Consider the following 22,696-nt stretch of genomic DNA (forward strand, 5'->3'; position numbering starts at 1 on the left):
AGTCTGATTTGGGGTTCAAACTTGTGCCTGCCTTGATGATCTCATCTCAAAAAAACCTTTGCTAATGCTTTTCAAATAAAACTTTCTATTCTAAGGTCACCCATTCCAATCTCTGGGTTCCTAAATGACTAGAAAGTTGACAAGTTTTGAGGGAATGAAACTGGTAGTCCAGGAAAGGAGAGGAAAGGAGGAGGAGCTAAAGGGAAGAGGTATGGCCACTAGAAGGGTCCTGGTGTTCAGACTATTCACACAAGGTCCTTGAGAGTCAACTGGCCATAGCTGGTCAATGAGGGCTATCTCTGCCACAGGGTGGGACTGGCAGTTAATGGGCACCCAGACGGAGAACAGTTGTAGCAAGTGTCAACTGGGCATCTTTTTTTCAGGCTTTCTTTGGGTATTACTGGTTTCATTTTAGGAGATCTGGGACCCATCCTGGGGCATGTTGGAGGATCACAGGCTACTGAGTTGAGGCACAATGTTGCCATTATTGCCTTCAGTCAACAAAATGGATGATCAGCTCTGTAACAAAACTAGTACAACTTATTTAAAATATTTAACTAACCTCTTCTGAAAATAGTAGGAAGGTTGGGGAGGAGGGAAGACCATTTTAACCCTATTTTCAATGACACCAGAGCCCCCTAAAATGCTAAGCCCTCTTCAATAGACGCTCTCCCCACTTACATTTTAGCCTGAGCATAACAATGACCTAATTGCACACATTCTGAAATCTCTTATCTGTGGGAGAAAGACTTAGAATCCCAACTTTTGTTCCTTAAATTCAAATAAATGTATGCTGCTGTGGAATGGACCTTCCTGCAGATGGTTTCAGGTGGGCTGCAGAAAGGTTAAATTTAGTAAACCAAACTGTGACTGTGCTACAGCAGAAATGCAAATGTCTTACAGAAAGCATTTGTCTGGATAAACTAAAATAATACAATCCCCAAGTCCAAGAGAGATTGTTCATCTTCCTGGACAGATGTGGGTGGCTTCATGGAACAGTGGCCAGGAACCCACAGATGAGAACAGACTGAGGCAGTACCGTTCTGGTTCCTAGTTTCCCTGAGCAGTCTTGCTCTGTGTGGGCCACTGCCGACAGTTTAACATTTGATCTCTACACGTTGAAAAAATATCCTCTGGTTTGCTCTCCTGCATGTACTCAACATGTGAGTTAAAGTGAGTTTTCTTGGTCTCGTTAAGTATAACAGACCTCTCTGATTACCATGGGACAACTATTACCACCAAAAGCCAGATGTCCATTTGATTTTAGGAAACTGACTATGTGTGTGTTCATGCACACACATGTGACCACACGCAAAGTTTTTTTAAACCAAGAGAGACAGCAAAAAGGCACCAAAAGAGGGAGCCTTATTTCTCAGTTGGCAGGGTGACAGCACCTTGCACTGTTTGGAGTATTGCCCAAGCAGGTAACAGCAGGGGTTGAGAAATTTCAGAAGAATTAGCTGATAGTCATCTATCATTGTATCTGGTTGTTATTTTAGCCGTGTTACGATAGGGGACCAGAGAGCATGGGAAGAGGGGGAGGGGATGAGGAGGTAAGCTTTGCCATCAGACAGAGGCTGCCAGTCCTTACCGGACTGGGCTGAGAACAACAAGGTGCAATAAGAGGAATCAGAATAGGAAGAAAAGCATTTCTTTTCCCACGGTCATGCCAAATTCTGTTCTATCCCATTTCCAGGCCTACCGTCCCAGTTTCTAGCCCCTTCTCAGCTGCTTTCTCAGTGACTCCAAGGCCACGGTCCCCACTGGCTCACGCCCCTATCCAGCACTCTCCCTGTCTGTGGCCTCTGCTTTTCAGTAAGTCTGTGGGTGACAATTCCCCTTCTTTGCACCTGGTGATTCTCCCTATTGAATCAACAGCCCAGAAAGCCGCCCCAAGTGCTACAGGTAAGCCAGGCCAAATGAGAATAGCCAATGTTAACATGGTCTGCAATGGCATGTTGTTGGGGGTGGGGCCAATATTAATATGATGAGGCAGCTTAATGTGAGTCCCCTTCGCACGGGGCAGGTGCGGGGGAGAGAGAGTGGAGGATCAAGACAGCAGCTGCATCACAGAATTCGTGTTTGAATGATCTTCCCACCGTGTGATCAGTTCTAGCATGCTTAAACAGTTTCCACTGGCATGCAGAAGGATCAGCTGCTCTTAGTATCTTACCCTCATCCCTTCAAATCGTGATAAGGCTCTTAAGGGTCTCAAAGCTCTTAGGGTCCTAAGGGACTTTATGGCACCTAGTTCCGAGTAGCCCAGGGCATTAGCTATAAGGCTGACTAAAGAGACCTACACGGAAACAGAAGAGAAAAAGAAAAACAAAAAAAAGGAAACAAAAGATAAAACAGCAACAACAACAAAAAAGAAACAGAGGATCCGGAGTGTTAGAATAAAACCCCTAGCACTGATTATACAGACTGGGCCCCGCCCCCCCGGAACAGGAAGTGTGTTACACCAGCTGCCTACTTCAACTTGGACTCAAACGACCTGGAAGGAAAGGTGGTTGAGGCAGAAGAAAAAAACACAAAGGGAAGAGAACGTCGAGAGAGGGCAGTAGAACAAACATACAAGTTGGCAAAGGGAAGAGGCTGACGGGATAGGGAGAATGAGGAAGTTCCATTGGAAGGAGAGGAGCCTGAACAGATGACAAAAACCTTACCCTCGCCCTTTACAGTCTCTGCAGGTCCCAGAAGTTCCCATTAAATTAAGCCAGACAAATTTAATGGTACCTATGGAAAAGAATACAGATAAATACATACACTCCACACCGGCTGCCCCCTCCTCAGCTCATTCACCACGGACTTCCAACAAGGACAAGCTCTCTTACTCCTGGTTGACGAGAAACCATTTGTTTGAGAATTGGATGAGTTACTACATCAACAAGGATACAGATTCAATAAGGACCACAGTAGACTTTCCAGTTCCCAACAAGAAAAGGACCAAACGAAGAAACTTCTTGACAGAACTTTGGCTCCATGGGAACTCAAGTGACTCTCTCACTTTTAATTGCAACAATCCTTCCATCTTTTTAACTATGATCACGGCTCCTTCATGGTCATGAGAACTTGGGTGGGTCTGGACAACTGAATCCATATTTTCCCTTATAATTCCCATACTTTCTCTCCACAAAGCCCCAAAAGAATTGGCCTCGGGTCTAACTTTTCTAGGAAAATCTTCTCTTATTCTTATCATCAGGATGATGGCTGGAAGGCTTCTTGGATGAATTTTTACTTTACAGATAAGGAAACTGAGACTCATACACAAGAATTTGCCCAGTGTCAACACTGGCAGTTCTGCAGCCAGGATTAAAGGCCCAAACTCCTGATTCCCAGGCAGAACTCTTTCTTTCATAGACAGGTCAATGCCCCCACTGGCTGGATGACAAAAATCCCAATAAAGGATTATGGTATCTGCACAATTTGGAGCTGTGTATATTGCCATCCTGGACAGAAGTAGTCTGGTGTCTACGCCTGGAGTCACAGTCAAACGCTTTCCTGCTTTTACAGAAGCAAACCCACCTTATTCTACCAGAGCTCTCAGAGTGGCTATCTCACAGATCCCTTAACTACATGGAGGGCTGCCTGGGCCTAACTGGAGAGAGGCACAGAGCTCTTCAGGGGGAAGACGACCTGAAATACCTTTAGTTAGACTGTTTGGACTCTGGGTTTCTTAGAGAAGTATTTCCCTGATACTGTACCACAAGTCTGGGATAGGTTGATGCTCTCATCAACAATTCTTAAATTCCCTGTACTGGGAAGTAATGATTATAGCTTGGTTTAGCCTAAACTGATGATATTTTAAAGCAAATTTAGAGGCAAAAAGAGAGAAACAATCCACAACTTGGTTCTTGGTTTCATTTGATGCTTTTTATCTCTAGCTGAGGGATTTACTTCTTAAGATTCTGTATCTCTGAACTGTACAAAAAGGTTTTTTTTTGTTTAAAAAAAAAACAAAGATATTTATAATTAAGCAGCAGGCTGGCAGGGGTAGAAGTAGGTCAATGGCCTAGTGAGAGTCAGGGATGAGCAGGCTCAGAGGTATCAGTGTTTAAAGCAGAGTGAACCTTCGGCTATGCCTGTCTTAATAATCCATGAGTGGAGATCTCTTCCCTGGAGGCCCAGGCAGTAGCCAAAGCAAATCTGGAATGAACTGCTGCCCTCTTTGGCTACTCAGGTTCTTCGAAGGGTAGATGGCTCAGAGTGTAATTTCTATTCAAAACAACAGCCTCAAAAGCTTTATCTAGAACACAGCAGTACCAACCAATCATTTTCCCTCCATCCATCATTGACAGTAAGAATCCACATGGAGGTGTCTTTTGTCTACAACTGCCAGGTGCGGCCAACTCTTAATCCTGAAGCATCTAAAACTGTCATATTCTTAAGTGAGACCTGAGTGGGTAAATCTGAAGGTAAGCTACTTCAACCAAATACTCGAGGTCAAAATATCCTGCATAACTATGCCAGGTAAAGATTACAGAAAACTAAGCTTCATACAAGGCAAGATGATTCTGGTTCTTGGTGGGGGAGAGTAGTTATTTATCTGATAATAAATAGGTCCAAAGTGGGGAGAAGGGTGGAGGAGGTACAGATGCCAATTCAGAAGCTGGCTGTAAATGCTGCTGAGATAGTCTGCTATTCAACTGACCAGTCTAACCAAGATCTCCTCCTAAGACAGCATTAGCAAGTGTCCTATCTGGGGAGTTAGTGGTAATTTTAAAATCTGCTGAGTCTCCACGTTAAACACTCACTGGACATAATCAGAACATTGCTTAAAATAACTAAGGAAAGAATAAAACCTGAAAAAGAAAAGGGACTGAGGGCCAGTAAAAATCCAGGCTACCTGTGGCTGCAGGCCTAGAAGAAAAGGGAGACACTGGATGACTTTTTTAAAATGACATGAACATTTCCAAACGGAGAGTGTGTTCAGTAGTGAATTCAGGATGAGGTGAATGGTCTCTGCAAGTTCCCATCCCTGGAACAGATATGCTGGCTAATCTCTGGATTTGCTGGGGGTAAATTTCCCTGGGAAAAGATGATGAAATTCTTTTCCAGGACACCATCTCCAGGGCAGCCAGGGACCTGGGCAGGAGAAAACGTTGCCTCTGGGAACGCACATGGCTTATAAACAAAGAAAGTTCATCTTGGAAGTTGTCTAGATCATCTCCATGATTCTAAAAAGTACTCTTAGCGGCTCTAAGAGGCAATGAGGAAGAATGAAAATCCATCAGAGGAACAAACATGGTGATGAGTAACAGGTTCCGGCATCAAGTCACTGGTAGATGAAATGGGAGGAAAGAGTTTCTCAGAGGCTGCTAAATTAGGACCGAAAATTTACACCTGATAGATGTTCCAAAATGCCAAAGGGACCAGACATTTTATTTGAAAGGACAGCAAAACCTCTGATGGTTCCAGCTGTCCAGGTGTCAGTCTAAACCTTATTCTCAACTCATAACTCAAACAGTGCAGCCAGGGCATGGACTGCGGCTGCCACCCCAACCCCACTCCAGCACACTCTGCTTCACACTGGTTATGTGTCTGTGTCGCATCTTTTCAGCCCTTTGAGAGAAGTAATCTTGTCTTCTATTCTCTTGTATTCCCCACAACACTTGGCAGAAGGTTTTGTGCTGTGGGTGTTGAATAAACATTTGATACATGAAGAATAAATGCACTGCTCTGCCTGAGAGAAAACAAGAGTCCTAGGAAAGACCTGTTCCCAGAATGCTGGATTTCCACAAGCCTGGAATCAGGTAAGAGTGGCCTGGACAGCCAAGGTGAGCTTCCCAAGGGCCAGGGCCATACCTCCCTGCCCCCTGTAACTCGCTATGGCTCCTAGGACAATTCTACATGGAGAATGGTATTTTGTTTATTTCTGTTTACTCATTACTGGTCCAGAAGTGTTTCAGGAGTCAGAGCCAGGTCTCATGGCAATGTAAGAATCTAGCAACTCCCCAAAGTTAGGGGGATTTAAGGATTACTGTCAGCAGGCTCCATGTCTTTCTCATGTTTTTTGCTTCCCCGTCACTTAGTATAAAGAGTGCTAAAAGTATTTGCTAAATACACAGTGACCTGCAGAACTGTTAATTCTTTTATAATAGCAGCAGAATGTGGGGTACTTGATTGCCCACCCAGAGGGAAGAGGAGGAGATGGCACAGGTTAGGGTGAACAGGAGGAGGCAGGTCAAGGTGGGGAAGGTTGGTGCTGAATCACAGCTTCCCTAGGGCTGTTGGAAGTGTGGGGGTGGACATACCTATCTGAGTTCCCTGAACGTCTAGAAGACAAGGGGCCGCTAGGTCTCCTGTGCGTGTCCACCTGACTCTAAGCGGTCCTGAGGAGTCACAGTGAAATAAAGGCTCCAGGGTACTTCCACTGTTCTGTAGAAAGAGAACTGGCCTGTGTCACCTCAGTTCTCTGGGTCTGATCCCAAACCCATTCCTCACCTCCTAGAACTCATGCTTCCCACCTGCGGGAGGAGGTAGAGGCCCTTCCGTCACAAGGGGCTGCCACCTCTGGCTAGGAGGGGCCCATGCCGGCCACCATGGGGCAAGACCTCCCTGGTTCACTGTAAGGGCAGTGACCTCCTCACCTCATTGGAGCACAGTGCCAGCTCTTGGAAGGAGTCGAGGAGGCTGTGTTGGGAAAGGAGTGCATTAACCCAGCAGAGACCACCCTGGTGCAGAGTGCCAGGTGCCTCTGACTTCTGTGCTGCTTCGTGCCAGCCCAGAGGAGTTCCATAGGTGGTTCACCAATGAAACCTATTTTAAATGGACCAACCCAGCTGCCAAACACTCCCCTTCTCCGCCCTCAGAAGGACATGAAGTCACCTTCAGCCCTGCTCCTGAAATTCCCATTCGTTCTCATTCAAATGCTGATTTGACTAGGAGAAAAAAGCTTCAGTGATCAGACAGAATAAGAAGCACTCATCATGGTTAGAAAGCCCAATAAGGAACAGTTCCTGGTGGAGTGAGAAATAGTTACAGGTGACATGGCTTCACCCTGAAAAATAACACAGCAGGTAAAGACCACTGAGCCACGGAGATGGTCTCGAAACCTGGAGGAAAAAAGGACTTTTTAAGTTTGATCACCACTGTGGAAATAGCCATGTGTGGGAAGGAGTAGGAGTCGGGGGAGGGTTTCTTTTGCGTTCTTTCCTCTCCTTGACCGATTTGCTCGGATGAGTCTGGTATGAAGACTTGAGACGGATGGGAGTGTACCTGGGGACGGTCAGCAGGAGAGTCTACTTAGATCCCACCACCACCCACCCCATCCTCTCAGCTCTCTCCTGGCAGCAGAAGGAGGACAACACTGCTGGTTTGGGGCCAGAACCTTCCTGTTCCCAGTCTAATAAAAAAGCTTGGACACCAATGATTTCTCTTCCCATTCCTGATCTCAGAAACTTCTACAAACTACTAGTGAACTGGTGACTTAGGCCCTGGAGCAAATACGGGGACTTCAGGGTTGCTTCCCAAGTCAGCACCTGAGTGCTCCGAAGAGAACCCAAGCGTCCTATCGGGCTATCCCCTGGGCCCCAGGCAACTCTAGCCACAGTCCCTGCTTCTGTTTCCCTGCTGGCAGTGGAGGGAAGGAGAAAGCAGGACACGTACAGCCACGATGAGGAAGTCCAGCCAGCACCAGGCATTGGTGAAGAACTTGACGAAGCCATAGGCTGTCCACTTGAGCAACATCTCCAGGATGAAGATGTAGGTGAAGACTTTATCAGCGTACTCCAGGATGGTACGGATGGTCTTCCTCTGCTCGATGTAGATGTCCTCAAAGGCCTGGAAGAGAGGCAGCAGCTGCCTACAGTGCCTACAGAGAAACAGGCAACACGGAAGTACCACCCCCCACCCCCACAACCCCTGGCAGCCTTCCCACCTGTGCTGGCCGGTCATCAGCTCCCCATCTTCCTTCACTCTACCCCTTGCTACACGTGGCTTTTCTTTGTAAAAAAGTTTTCTTGAGATGTCATTTTCATCCCTCATAATTCGTCTATTTAAAGTTTACAGCGCAATAGCTCTTAATGCATTCAGAGTTATATATTCATCACCATAGTCGATTTTAGAATATTTTCATTAACCTCCAAAGAAACCCCACACCCTCCAGCTGTCACCCTCTAGTCTCCCGAACTCCCCCTAGTCCTGGCAACCACCAATCTGCTTTCTGTCTCCGCAGACCTGCTCCTTCTGGACATTTTGTATAAACTGAACCATATAACATGCGGTCCTTTGTGAATCAGGGATACTAGGGAAGAAAGGGAAGTTGCTTTGAATGAGGCAAACTAAGCAGTGAAGATACTTGGTCATTTGTATTCTTATCCTGATGAAAAGGGGGTCTTGGACTCAAGAGGGATCATGCTGAGGTCTAGGATGAAGATACAGACAAGTGTGAATTCTAATCCCCAGGGCTCAAAACACCAGCCCGAAGCACTGGAGTAGATTGTTACTCTTGGTCTACAGCCAAACTGTGTTATTAGAAAAACTGGGCTTAGGCCCGTCCAGTCTTTTCTGCTGGTCGCTATACCCCTGCCCAGTCAATCCCCCAGTAAATTCTCCCCCAGACCTCACCAGGGCACCACTGCTGAGTAGAATCATGAAGATGATGAAGGTCTCGAACCAGTTGTGCTCCACGATGAGGAAGCAGGTTTTCCGCAGGATCCACCAAGACTTGCCCAGTCCTTCCTCAATGTTGACCTGGCAGCACTTAAATCTCTGGACACAACCTGGCACCGGTGGGAGAGGCAGATCAGATTGTGGGACGTGCCCCGCCCAGACGCGCCCTCCCCTTCTTCTCCCAAGGCCCCCCAGGTGCTGCCCCACCACACAGCACAACAGTTCAGCGGCTGACTCAGAAGTGGAGAGGGTGGTGGGGCTGAGGCTATGCTGCCAGGCAGCCAGGGCAAGGCCCTCTGATGATGGGAAGATATCCGATAAAGAAGCAGTGAGAGGGAGGAGAAGAGGGTAGTCAGGAGGCAGACACGGTGGAAGTCTTGGGACTGATGTCGAGAAAAATGGACAAACAAAAATTTGAGAATAAAAACTTGTTACAGCTGAGAATCAAATGGGGAAAATGGTATCAACCTCCCTGAAATTGATGAGGCGGGGAACAAAGTTCCTGCAGATACCCACAGAGCCCCCCTCTCCCCGGCCAACCACTGACCCTTGCATAAACATTGTCTGCAAGCCATGCAAGTGCTACATATCATCCGCCCTCCTGGCCCCCTTTCACCTTCCGTGAAGCAGGCATCTGGATCCAAGTACTCCTCAGGCTGCTCCACAGGGACTTCTTCAACTTCTGGTTTGATGTCAATGGTGCTTCCTTCAGAGGAGCTGGTGTCGTCCAGTTTCTAGATACATAAGGAGAAAGGAGAGAAGCAATGCCACAGCAGCACATCTGCTCTATGCTGACTATGCTGCCTTTGGCACTGATTTTGCAGCAGCTACAATTCAGGCTAGAAACTCATCCTCATCCAATTCACCATGGGCTAACAACTACCACAGGGCCTTCAGAACCTGTCAGGAGGGGGTACAACATCACAGCCTGCTTACAGATGACAGGGATCCTCCCTAAGCAGAAGGTGCCTATAGCTGGTCTCAGTGGTACAGCTCAGACAGATTGATGGCAGGGAAGTATGCGAGGGTTTCCTCCAGCCTCTGATCCAGATGACTCAGAAGCAACAGAGGCAGATCTGGGAACATCTCAGGAATCTAGCTCGTCTGGGGGTGGGTAGAACTGGTTCTCAAAGTTGAAAGTGAAGTGAAAGTGAAAGTCGCTCAGTCTTGTCCAACTCTTTTGCGACCCCATGGACTGTAGCCTGCCAGGCTCCTCTGTCCACAGAATTCTCCAGGCCAGAATACTGGAGTGGGTGGCCCTTCCCTTCTCCAGGGGATCTTCCTGACCCAGGGATTGAATCCAGGTCTCCTGCATTGCAGGCGGATTCTTTACTGTCTGAGCCATCAGGGAAGCCCAAAAGTTCAAAGTTGAGAGTTGGCTACTCCAGAATCTCTCTGCCAGGCCCACGGCTGGACCAGTGCCAAGGCTGATCATTTGTTCTTACACAGGATCAAGACAGGTTTCTCAGCTGGGACCTTACATCTTTGCTGCCTTCAGGATCCGACTCGCTGCTGACGTCCTCGGTGTTTAGGTTCTCAAAATCGGACTCGCCAACAGCGATGGGCACTCGCACGGTCAGGTTGGGATTGTTGATGAAGGACATGTGGTCCTCGTCGATGATGTACTTCTCCACGCTGCTGCCTATGCCGCTGGTGGTGCCATTGCCATTCTTCTGGAAGTCACCGTTCCTGTGGATGTCGGCGCCGGTGTGGTTGGCAATGCAGTTGGCTTTCTTCTCGTACAGCTCGTCCAGAGGTTTCACTTCGTCGGCCTCGCGCTGCTTGAAATGGGCCTGCATGAAGGCATGCACTTTCAGCTTGATCCACGCCACGCCCTTCTTGATCCGGATCACGGAGATTTGCAGGTTGTTCATTTCTCCATCATCGTCCGTGGCGGCCAGGTTGTCAGCACTGAAGGAGCTCAGAAGCAAGGCCAGAAACAGGTTCAGCACCTGCACCAGGAGCAGTAGGAAAATGGCGAGTGAATGGAGAGTGGTGATGGGTACAGTTACCCACTAAACTAGGGCTGGAAACTGCAAGCTCACAGGCTTACGTCAAAGACTCGAGAGTTTCTACTGTGTACTGTTTCACTCACATAGTGTTTTAAGTGCTCATGTCACTATGTGTATATTTTGTTTGGCTTTGGTTGTAATACGACGAGTTTAGTACTCCTTTTTTTGGTTCTTTTGTAGTGCTATTCACATATATATGTACTTCAAAACATACTGCTTTTCTTATAATCAGAAAAAGCAAAGGTTATATCCATTTTGGGAGAAAATTCTCCAAAAATACAAACAAAAAGGTGGGCATGGATTATTGAGAAGGATCAAAGAATGCCTAGATGCCATGTGTTCTTGAGCAGCAGATGTCCTGGAGGACCCAGGTTAGAAAAAAATTAGGCTTGGAGAACCTATATAACAAATCTATAACATATAACAAATCATATAACAAATCTAGAAGGTGGAACTGAAATATATTCCATGCTATCCTATTTTAAGAATTGATTTTGTTTTCCTAACATTTATCATAATTAAGTAGCTCTAGCAAGAGGGTGATGGTGACTTTTGCGTTCTATATGTAAGTGTCAGGCCATTAGAAACAAGCTTCAATTATGTTTTTTCTTTTTTTTTTTTTTAACCACGTTGGGCATTAAGATTCATTTATTTTTCTTAAGACTTACTTTTGAAAAGTGGGAGAGATGTTCACTTCTTGATTTACACTTGGCCCTTACTTTGTCATACTTCTGAAGAAGAGTAAGGCATACATTTCAGGTGGAAGTAATCATATGTGCAAGGTGGGAGAAACAGAAATGATACATGAACTCTACGTATCTGGGTTACCTTGGCTACTTGCAGCATTACAGAGGAATACAGTCAGTTAAATGGAGGTCAGCTGATGAGGGCTTTGAAGGCCAGGCTGAAATATTTGAGTTTTAATTGGATCCACTATTGGTCCTTGAATAAAGGAGTCACAGATGATGACAGAGATTTGAGAAAGTCATTCCTACTAGGTACACACATGGTGGGTTGGGAGGAGGGGTTAGGAGTTAGGAGCCTGTTACTTCCATGAGTTGATAAGGGTCTAGATCAGGCTATAGGAATCTCAAACCTTAGCAAGCAGAAGAATCTCCTGGAGTGGGATGCTTGTTAAAAACGAGCATCTCCTTGGTCTCACTGGAAAGATTCTGATTAAGTAGATCTGGTGTAGGTCCTGGGACTTGGCCTTTTTTAATGAGTGAAACTCAAGGTGACTGTAACGAAGGTGGTCTTCCTTGGACTTTTAGAAATACCAGATGGGTTGTAGAAATGGAAAGGAAGGGGCAGATCTCAAAAATACTACAAAGAAAGATGCATATATAGAAATGCTAAGAAGAAAGATATGAAAGATATCAGATATTTACCTGGAATGGAGAGAAAAGTCACAAGAGACTTACAGATTCCTAGAGATGACATGGGCAGAAGGATTGAGCCAACGGGAAACTGGGAAAAGTGTCATCACAGGCAGAAATAATAGTGGATTTTGTCGTGTGCTCAGGTGTCTGCAGCCAGTCATGGGAAGATGTCCCTGAGACTACTAAGCACAGGAGACTAGAGAAGTGGGAGCTCAGGGCTGGTGATGTTGACTCTACAATGGACAGTAGCTGTAGGCAGTAGCTGTCTTCACTGAAGGAGTGGGAAGACTGGAGGGATCAGGACTGAGGGGAAGATGGCTGGGAGTGGAGAATGGGAGTGACTAAGAAACATTATATTGCCTGTTTTTATAGGCCCAATGAAAGACTAGGGTGGGCAAGGCTGGTTCAGAGGTTAATGAGTAGGAATGCCCTACTGGTATATGCTTTTCTATGGCAGAAAAAGGAAGAGAACCACTCTGGATGAGCTTATAAGGGGTCATCTGAGTGTGTCTTCTTCCAGCCCTCCTTGTTGTACACTTGCAGGTGGGCTTTGGCCTGATTTGAAAGATAAGTGCTTCTCAAACTATAACATGCATGTGGATCACCTGGGGATCTTGTTAAAAATGCAGATACTGATTGTGGGGAGTGAGTGGCCTAAGATTCTGAATCTCTAGTACACCCTTGAACGTTCTCATTGCTGCTAGTCCTCGGATGACACTTTGAGAAACCAGGTGTTAATTTCTGTTGGTGAACATTCTATTTACAGAGGCAAGAGACAGCAGGTGGATAGAGTGAAGCAAGGAAGTGATTTGAAATTTATAAACATCAGATAAAATCCTAGGATGGCTTAGATCCATGGTTCTCAAAGGAGGGCAATTTTGCCCCCTGAGGACAGTTGGTAATGTCTGGAGACATCTTTGGTTTTTACAACTTGGGCTGGGGGTCACTACTGGCCAGTAAGGAGTAGATGCCAGGGATACTGCAAACACCTTACAATACACAGGACAGTTCCACAACAAATAATTATCCAGCCCAAAAGAGCAGGCTGAGAAGTTCTGAGGTTTTTTTTAATAGTAGAAAGACCACAGACTTTGAAGTCAAGGATCTAATATAAGCCCTGACACTTATTAGCTGTGGGACTTTGGAGAAGTGCCTTAACTTTGCTGAATTTTGTTTCCACAATTGTGAAAAGGTTGACAGGTTGTGAGGCTCATGACCCAGTAGGCCTCTGAAAACAGCAGTCTCTTTTCCTTTGTACCTTAGGGTTCTTGGGCCAAGATAGAATAAAGACCAACACAGACATGGAAGGACTAAGTAGACTGGGCTTCTGGGTCAAGAATAAAATGCTCAGAGCAAAGAACAAAAAGATGTACAAGTTAGTACTAACCACCAAGTTGCCAATAACCATGACCATCATGAAGACAATGAGGCACATGGCCTGGCCAGCCACCTCCATGCAGTCCCACATGGTCTCGATCCATTCCCCGCACAACACTCGAAAGACAATGAGGAAAGAATGGAAAAAGTCATGCATGTGCCAGCGAGGGAGTTCACAGTCCTGGTTGATCTTGCAGACACATTCTTTGTAGCTCTTTCCAAAGAGCTGCATCCCCACCACGGCAAAGATGAAGACAATAATGGCCAGCACAAGGGTCAGGTTGCCCAGGGCACCCACTGAATTTCCAATAATCTTGATCAGCATGTTCAGGGTGGGCCAGGATTTGGCCAATTTGAAGACTCGGAGCTACAGAAAAGAAACCCAAATGAAATTCAATTAATTTATTCTTATCACATGGCTACAATAAAAACATACTAAATTAGTAAGATCATTACATTTATTGAGCACCCTTGGAAAATTCTCAGCGTTTTCTAACAGTATCTTAAAACTGAGAGAAACTGAGGCACAGATGAAGGAAAACTAATTAACTGCAAAATAAGTGAAAGATTTAGAACTAAGAACCAAGAATACTAACTCTAGTCCCTGAATTAGTCTCTAGGTCAATCCACCTTTTAAAAATCCATACATGAACATATATTGATTTTCCCTTGACTTCTCAGCAGTCATATTAAAGAAAATGTGATTTGTAGTTAACCAAAAGATGAGCTTGGTAAGGACAGTGAGAATAAATCATCTGTCTTTTTGAAAAAGCAAGGATTGAAAAATTCTACATATTTCTCTTAAAAATTCTACATATCTCTGCCAATAAACAGGTAATGGCTGATACAAAACTTTGTGACGTGCTTGGACTAACTGGAAGGAAAAGCACAGCTTCCAAGGGGCAGTTCCAATATACCAAAAACCTTATGAAAAGGGACTATACTGATATTAATTCAGAGGATAGAACTTTTGGTATCTGTTAATCAGAAAATTTTTGTATTCTGTGATGAATGATTATAAGGTCTTGACTAACCAGCTAAGAATTATAATGAATAAAGCCCATGAACAGAGATCACCATCATATGTCTTAATAACTACACATGTATAACAGAATGTAACAGGAATTCTGGTAGAAGGCAACCATGTTGATTTGGACAATTTTTTTTCCCTACTGAAAATTTGAGTTTTATCTGAGAGTTCAAGATTTAGCAGGTGATGGCTCTGTACATAACCTGGGTCTCTCACAGTTTTTCACCATTCTGACTGGCTGTTAATTTATTCAGAGTATTAGTGATAATGCTTCTATCACTTAATTCTTCATCTTATCTTCTAAATAGCAAGAACTACTCTCAAAAAGCCTACTGTTGGCTGGATCCTAAACAAAGACCAGTAAGCAGAGGTTCCAGAAATGAGACAGATGTTATTTGTGACTTGGACTGAATGAGATTTCTGTTTTATAAACAGTTTCACTCTAATCCAATTCTCTTTCTTAGATAAGCTGAATATCCTTAAATCCTTTCCGTTGTGAGTGCTTAGGTATCTTCCCAATAAGAGAAACAAATCTAAGCCATTTCTGATGCTCTGTCTGAGTGGGATACCCTCAAGGTAACTCAGCTTCTCAAGGGACTCAATCAGGACATCACTCATGCCTATGCTTCATGGGAAGCTATTCTGAGGATATTGTTAACTGTTAATACTTTCAGAGGCATGTTAGTAATTTGAACACTAATTTTTTCAAATACATTAAAAAAATCCTTCTTAGCTAAAGATCTGTGTTCAACAACTAATTTCAATATAACTTTAAAAAACATTATTTTATTCTCATTTTCTGGACGGGGTCACCATGATAGAAGATATAAGCCATCTCTGGAAAAGGGAGAAATTTTTGCCATTTCAGGGAGATGTTCAGAGAAAGAAATGGGCTCACCAGCGAATTCAAATCAGACCTCAGAATAGCTCTTGTGAATCCTTCTTCATCTTTTAGATTAACCATTATTTTCTGAGGAACTTCAAAAAAATTGATTTATGTTTGTTGACTGATTAAAAAAACCTACTTTCTATATTAGGTAATTAGCAGAAAAGTTTTTCAATATTTTAATTGATAAACCAATAGACAGTCAACTGCAACTGTGAGCAGAATACAGCTAAGAATTTTGTAAAATCATCAGATTAACTTATACAAAATTCTTCCTAGTAGCTACAAGACAGGAAAATGTAAAAAAGAAATTGGAGAAATATGGAATACCAATCGGAAAGATCGCAGCACCGAAAGCCCCTCCACGTCTGCTAGACTCAGTTCCATTAAACTGAGGGAGACAATAAATCCATCAAAAATGTTCCAACCTTCTTGGAAATAATAGTAGGGATCCATGGCTATGAGCTTCAGGAACATTTCCGCTGTGAAAATTCCAGTGAAAACCTAAAGAGGGGGAAGGCAGGGGTAAGAAAAAGAAATAATAGAAAGAAGATGCCTCTATCATTATCTTTGAATACGGCATGTCCAAGAAGCCACAAGCATCAGCCTTCACTTAATTCTGCCTCTGAAGACATCAATACCTGGATGTCCCCTGACAACTCCACCCGATGCAGGAAAGTCTTATTTTCCTCTTGAATGAAGAGGAAATGTTCCCATCTTTGTTGCCAGAACTACCCAATTCATATTGTTCAAGAGAGCAGTTAAAAAATTATTCTAAGCAATCAGGAATATCAAACAGGTGACTCCTAAAGGGTCAGCAGTCATTTGAATGTGTATGCCAGATTTGGGATATTGACCAAAAAAAAAAAAAAAAAATATCACTCACTGTGTTCTAATTACAAAAATACAGCATTATTCCTGATTTAACATTATGTGTCTTCTTGAATGCAGACATATACTGCAGAACTTCTTATTTTAAATGGTAAAAGCAACAGAACATTGCTTAAAGTGTGCAAAATATTAGAGAAATAGTCTCACTGCCTTGCATACAATTATTATTTTAATGTACTCCTTTTTTTTCAGATGCATAAAAATATTTTGTCAGAGTTTAAAACCACAGACTACATAATATCTTGGCTTTTCACTTATCTTGATTTATCATGACTCATTTCACTTAACACGTATTTCTCACTTATCATGACTCCATTCATGTTGCAACACAGTCTTCCTAGTTCCCACTTTCATTGCTTGTATAACATTCTACTGGGTAAATACATCCTCAAAGAATTTTCTCATTGTTGGAGATTCTGGTGCTTCCTTCTGATTTTTTCAATATGATAATCAAGGATGTAATCATTGTTCTAGATTTGGAGCTTACTGGGTATGAGAATGATTTCTTCTCTCTGTTACCTGACTCACTCCCACCTTTCTGCCTTTCAGAGCATCGTGTGTTTCCCCAATGCCTTCTGTATCCTGAGGACCTTAGTAGCATAACATGTAGGCAGAAAGCAAAATCCCATGAACACCAGTTTTGACAAGATCAATACTCTCATTCTAGGCTGACCATGTAATATCTAACTATCACTGAATATCCTGTTTTTAGAGGAGAGGACTTTATATGCATCAGATTTAAAATTCATAACAAGTTAATAACTGTAACCACTTGGTTACCAAGTTTACATATGAAGGGGCTTGAGAAAAACTTCAGAGATATGGTCTGAGGTCAGAATTAAAAATAGTGAAAAATACTTAGATTATACTTGTTTGGAAATACACTGAATTAATGTGTAGCAAAAACAAAACAGAATGACTTGATGAAAATAAAACAAAAGGGATAAGTGGTTTGGAAATTTTTGGTTTCCATATACATTTCTAAGCTTCCCCCATCCTGCGTTGGGAAGATCCGCTAGAGAAAGGATAGGCTACCCACTTCAGTATTCTTGGGCTTCCCTTGTGGCTCAACTGGTAAAGAATCCGCTTGCAATGCGGGAGACTTGGGTTTGATCCCTGGGTTGGGAAGATCCCCTGCAGAAGGGAAAGGCTACTCACTCCAGTATTTTGGCCTAGAGAATGCCACGGACTGTATAGTTCATGGGGTGGCAAAGAGTCGGACACGACTGAGTGACTTTCACTTCCCAGGTGGCTCAGTGGTAAAGACTCTGCCTACCAATGCAAGACACGCAGGTTCGATCCCTGGGTCAGGAAAATCCCCTGGAGAAGGAAATGGCAACCCATTCCAGTATTCTTGCCTGGAGAATCCCATGGACAGAGGAGCCTGGTGGGCTACAGTCCATAGGGTTGCAAAGAGTTGAACACAGTTGAATGACTGAGCACACTCACATGCACTTTTTTAAACTGAAGATGCAGTATTCTAAAATTGAAAGAAAATACTCCCTGAAGAGATCTGGTCAACTTAAATCAAAAGTTCATAGTGCAAGCTAAGTGTGTACAGATGGAACATTACTCTTTATGAGGTCAGTCAAGTAGGGGCAGCTAATCAAATCAACTCTTGACACACATTTTGCCCTTAGCGTCAGCCCATCAAAGATTTCTCTACTTAGAAACATTAACACACTTAACGCACACTAAGTAGAAACTGAATCTGCTGTCCCATTGGTTCTTGGTGAACACACAGAAAGTGCTCAGTAACAGAACAGGGTGATGAACCTCAGAACAGCTATCCTGTGAATTCTGGTTCCTGAGAGAAGATGCAGTTCTGTGGTGCTGCCTTTTAATGGGAGGCTGGGCCTCCAGATGCCTGGTAGAAACACCTGTGATAGGGACTTCCCTGGTGGTTCTGTGGGTAAGACTTCACACTCCCGATGCAGGGAGCCCTGGTACAGTCCTTTAGTCAGTCAGTGAACTAGATTCTGCATGCCACAACTGAAAAAAAAACAAAGAAAAAAGAAAAAAAGATACCCTGCGTGCTGCAACTAAGACCTGGCACAGCCCAATAAATAAATAAATATTAAGAAAAAAAAAAAGAAATGCCTGTGACAGAGGCATGTTGCTTCGTGCCTTCAGCCCACACAGTGAGCTGCCCTTGTTTGGAGTTTGGGTAAATATAAATTTGTAGCTGTTGGCTGTATGAAGGAATTACCTTTTTGAAAAACGGAGAAGAGCAGATTCAAGGTTATTCTTTTGATGCCATCAACAACTGTATATAAATGTCACTCTTGTGACTGTCATCCAATATTCACCTCAGAATTTATGTTCTAGTGCAGCTGCTATCTGTATAGCTGGGGATCTCTGGGGTCACTAAGACCCTTTCAAGGGGCCTGGAGTCCTCTCTCCCTTTAAAAAGAGGTATACATAAGGGACTACAGGGAAGAAAAATGACAACATGAAAAGGATTCCATTCGGCTGGAAACTTAGTTTAAGCTGCAGTTAAGAAACCATAACATTCATGTGTATTTGGTGAAGGAGGAAAAAACAACTTCTTGTTTTTCCTTTTTGGCTCAGAATCTCAGAAATTACACTTACGTGTCAGGTGAACCTTTCGCCCTTCCTTCCATACTCCTTCCCCTCAAAAGATCCGGTCCTAAAGCCCTACCCACATGGAGCGGGGCTTGGTCAGGTGCTGGGGCCCAAGCGGGGCATCTGTGCAGGAGGGCGGCTTAGAGTGGGCTGTCAGAGCCGATGCAAGCCAAGGAGAGTGTCCACTCCGGGGGGACAGTCCCATGTCTGAGCAGGATAAGGAGAGTATTTGTGTTGCATGCCTGCCCAGCACAGGGTGTTGAAACCTAAGGCGGATGGGAGGGTGTCCCCCATGGAGAGGGTGGGAGACCTGGCAGAAAGAGTGAGAGCTTAGGCAGGTGGACGCGGCATCCCCAGGGGGAGGCCAGCCTGGTGAGGGGTGTCAGGGCCCGAGTGGGTTGATGGCATCCAGCCATCCAGTGAAGGGTGTCAGGGCCAAGCAAGCTGAGGGGGAAGTGGCCTAGGATCTAGAGCAAGCTACAGAGGTGGGTGAGTGTGTGTGTGTGTGTGTGTGTGTGAGTGCTGAGTGAGAAGAACTTCTGGGGAGGAGGGACAGCGTGTATTTCTGCGTGATCATGTGTGTGTGTGTGTGATCGTGTATGTGTTTGTCTGGAGCCAGCTACAGAGGTGGGTGAGTGTGTGTGTGTGTGTGTGTGTGAGTGTGAGTACTGAGTGAGAAGAACTTCTGGGGAGGAAGGACAGCGTGTATTTCTGCATGATCATGTGTGTGTGTTTGTCTGGAGCCAGCTACAGAGGTGGGTGAGTGTGTGTGTGTGTGTGTGTGTGTGTGTGAGTGTGAGTGCTGAGTGAGAAGAACTTCTGGGGAGGAGGGACAGCGTGTATTTCTGCGTGATCATGTGTGTGTTTGTCTGGAGCCAGCTACAGAGCTGGGCAAGGAGAACTTCTGGGTGGAAGGACAGCCTGAGAGTGAGTGTGTGTGGGGGTGGGAAGTGTCCCTGCAGACGGGCAGCACGGAGCGGAGAGTCAGGGCCTGAGCAGGGCAAGGAATGGTGCCCTGGCGTGGGGTGTCCGAGCCCAAGCAGGATGTAGACAGCTTCTGGGTGCGGAAGCCTGGGCTGGGGTGAGGAAGAGTCCTTGCAGGGGAAGGCCCACCCTGAGGTGTCTGAGCTCAAGTGGGGCAGGGGAAATAAGGCTGTGTGGGGGCCGCCTGGCCAGGGAGGATGGGGCCTGAGAAGTGTGAGGAGGGGTCCAAGCAGATGACACTTGGGTGCTGATGCTGGAGGGCCTGGCACGGGGACTCAGGGTCTGACCAGGGGGAGGGGACCCCCATGTTACAAGAGGTAACAGTGGCTTTTTCTTTTTTTTAATGAAATAATATACTAAGGATAGTGGCAACCAGGTTTCTTTTTGTGGGAGAAGGAGTTATAAACATAGAAAAAAGAAAGAGAATGAGTCCTGTAATGCTAGGTAGAATAAGTGGTGAGCCCTGTACAGAAAGGGCCCAGCTATGCGTATTGCTCCAACAGATATTGATTTCTAAACGTCAATTTCCACTAAAAACAATCAGAGTTGCTTGAGAAATGGCAGATTCCAGGCCTGAGACAGGAAAAAAACTATAAAGTTAGCCTGGAATATTTCTGAGAAAACAAGGCAATGAGGACTTGTTGAAAGGACATGAAAGCTACCTTGAAGGGACTCCCACTGCCAAATCAGGAAGGGATTAAAACCCACTGAATAAAACTGAAAACTGGGAGTCCATACAGATATAATAAAGGAATGAATCAAAAGTTTAATGAAAAGCAGGTAGTTTAGATAGTTTCAAAGTGTCTTTCTCATGAACACTTATTAATTATAAACAGAAAAAGAGTAACTGTACATGGGAGAAGCCTGGCAGAACCTCCTCAATCAAGTGACCAAGGGACCAAGGGCAGAAATGGGACACATGGAAATCACGTGCCACCTGGTAGACGCAATGAGAAAACAACAGCCTCACCTGGGCGACAGTCTTGCCAAATGCATGACCTGAGTCTGATCAGGAGGAGGCATCAGACAAAGCCAGATTGAGGGAATTCTACAAAATAACTGGACAGTCATCCTCACAGGTATCAAGGTCATAGAAGTCAAAGAAAGACTGAGGAGCTCTCTCAGGGTGAAGAAGGTTAAAGAGACATGATAACTAAACTCAAGAGTAACTCTGGAATGTCATTTTTTTGGTATAAAGACATTAGTGGGCTTACCAGCAAAATCTGAATGGGCCTGAGAATTTGATGGTAATGTACATGGAGATTTCCTGATTTTGGCAGTTATATCATGGTTCTGTAGGAGAATGTACTTGTTTATAAAAACGTACACTACAAGGACTTCCCCAGTAGTCCAGTGGCCTAGACTGTCTGCTCCCAGTGCAGGGGGCCCAGGTTTGACCCCTGGTCAGGGAACTAGACTCTACATGCCTCAACTGAATTAAAAAAAAAAAAAAAAAAAGATCCCGCACACAGCAACACAGACAGACAATCTTGGGTGCTGCAACTAAGACCTGGCTCAGCCAAATACACGATAGATAAATAAAAATAAATAAATAATTTTTAAAAACCACACATTACAGTATTCTGGGGTGATAGGCTACATCAGCAACTTACTCTCAAAAGATAGTTTTTTACACTGCACTTGAAACTTTTCTGGAAGACTGAGGTTGTTTAAAAAGCTACCTTATAAACTCACTATTGTGTTCAAATGGTTACCAAAACAACAACAAAAAGGCAGGAAAAGGACGATTACATTTACCTACTAAACAATACAAAAGTCACGTAGCCTCCCTGGCTTCAATTCCCTCTATAAACACGGGGGCTGGATGGAACTATCTTTATGCTTCCTCCTACTACGAACAGTTTTTCTTAGGGAGAGGCTAGAAGAGACAGGGATTGCTAATTTATAGACTGCTGTTCTTATCTTCCCTCAAAAACATCCAAGGACAAACACAACAGTGTACATCTATGTACAAACACAACCCAATTCACTGTCCCAGCTGTGGAAAAAGCCTCTCTGTCCAACCACAGGAGAAGGTCCTAGTCTATTTCACGAGCTAGTTCATCCATCTTTTTTTGGTTGTTGTTCTCTTACTCTCAGGTTCAGTCAAAGGCTGTATCCACATTTCCAAGTCTTTGAAAATTCTCCTACTGAACTACACTTACACAGTTCCTATGTATGAAGAGTACTTTTCACTATTTCCAAAACTTCTGTACGGGTTCTCGTTTTATCCTCTCAAATACTGATGACATGGTATTATTACTCTCATTTTATAGATGCAAAACATTTCTGGGCAGAAATCAATGGCTTATTCACAGCTAATATGTCCAAACTAGTAAAGTAATGCTCAAAATTCTCCAAGCCAGGCTTTAGCAATATGTGAACTGTGAACTTCCAGATGTTCAAGCTGGTTTTAGAAAAGGCAGAGGAACCAGAGATCAAATTGCCAACATCCACTGGATCATCGAAAAAGCAAGAGAGTTCCAGAAAAACATCTACTTCTGCTTTATTGACTATGCCAAAGCCTTTGACTGTGTGGATCGCAATAAACTGTGGAAAATTCTGAAAGAGATGGGAATACCAAACCACCTGACCTGCCTCATGAGAAACCTGTATGCAGGTCAGGAAGCAACAGTTAGAAATGGACATGGAACAACAGACTGGTTCCAAAAAGGAAAAGGAGTACGTACGACTCAAGGGTACGTATTGTCACCCTGCTTATTTAACTTCTATGCAGAGTACATCATGAGAAACGCTGGGCTGGAAAAAGCACAAGCTGGAATCAAGATTGCTGGGAGAAATAGCAATAACCTCAGATATGCAGATGACACAACTCTTATGGGAGAAAGTGAAGAAAAACTAAAGAGCCTCTTGATGAAAGTGAAAGAGGAGAGTGAAAAAGTTGGCTTAAAGCTCAACATTCAGAAAACGAAGATCA

General features: G+C 44.3%; 1 protein-coding gene across 1 annotated transcript in view; it reads right to left on the reverse strand.

Moving 5' to 3' along the window:
- SCN8A (sodium voltage-gated channel alpha subunit 8) overlaps window positions 1-22,696 on the reverse strand; it is a 190,193-nt gene that overhangs the window by 17,327 nt on the left and 150,170 nt on the right. Inside the window, exons 15-21 of the mRNA XM_061127572.1 lie at window positions 15,628-15,801; window positions 13,392-13,748; window positions 10,095-10,565; window positions 9,230-9,347; window positions 8,569-8,723; window positions 7,609-7,782; window positions 2,174-2,296 (exon numbers count right to left, since the gene is read on the reverse strand). Coding sequence (XP_060983555.1) covers window positions 2,174-2,296; window positions 7,609-7,782; window positions 8,569-8,723; window positions 9,230-9,347; window positions 10,095-10,565; window positions 13,392-13,748; window positions 15,628-15,801 — 1,572 coding nt within the window. The remainder of the gene's footprint in view (window positions 1-2,173; window positions 2,297-7,608; window positions 7,783-8,568; window positions 8,724-9,229; window positions 9,348-10,094; window positions 10,566-13,391; window positions 13,749-15,627; window positions 15,802-22,696) is intronic.

The sequence above is a fragment of the Dama dama genome, chromosome 3 (genome assembly GCF_033118175.1).
Source record: "Dama dama isolate Ldn47 chromosome 3, ASM3311817v1, whole genome shotgun sequence".
NCBI lineage: Eukaryota > Metazoa > Chordata > Mammalia > Artiodactyla > Cervidae > Dama > Dama dama.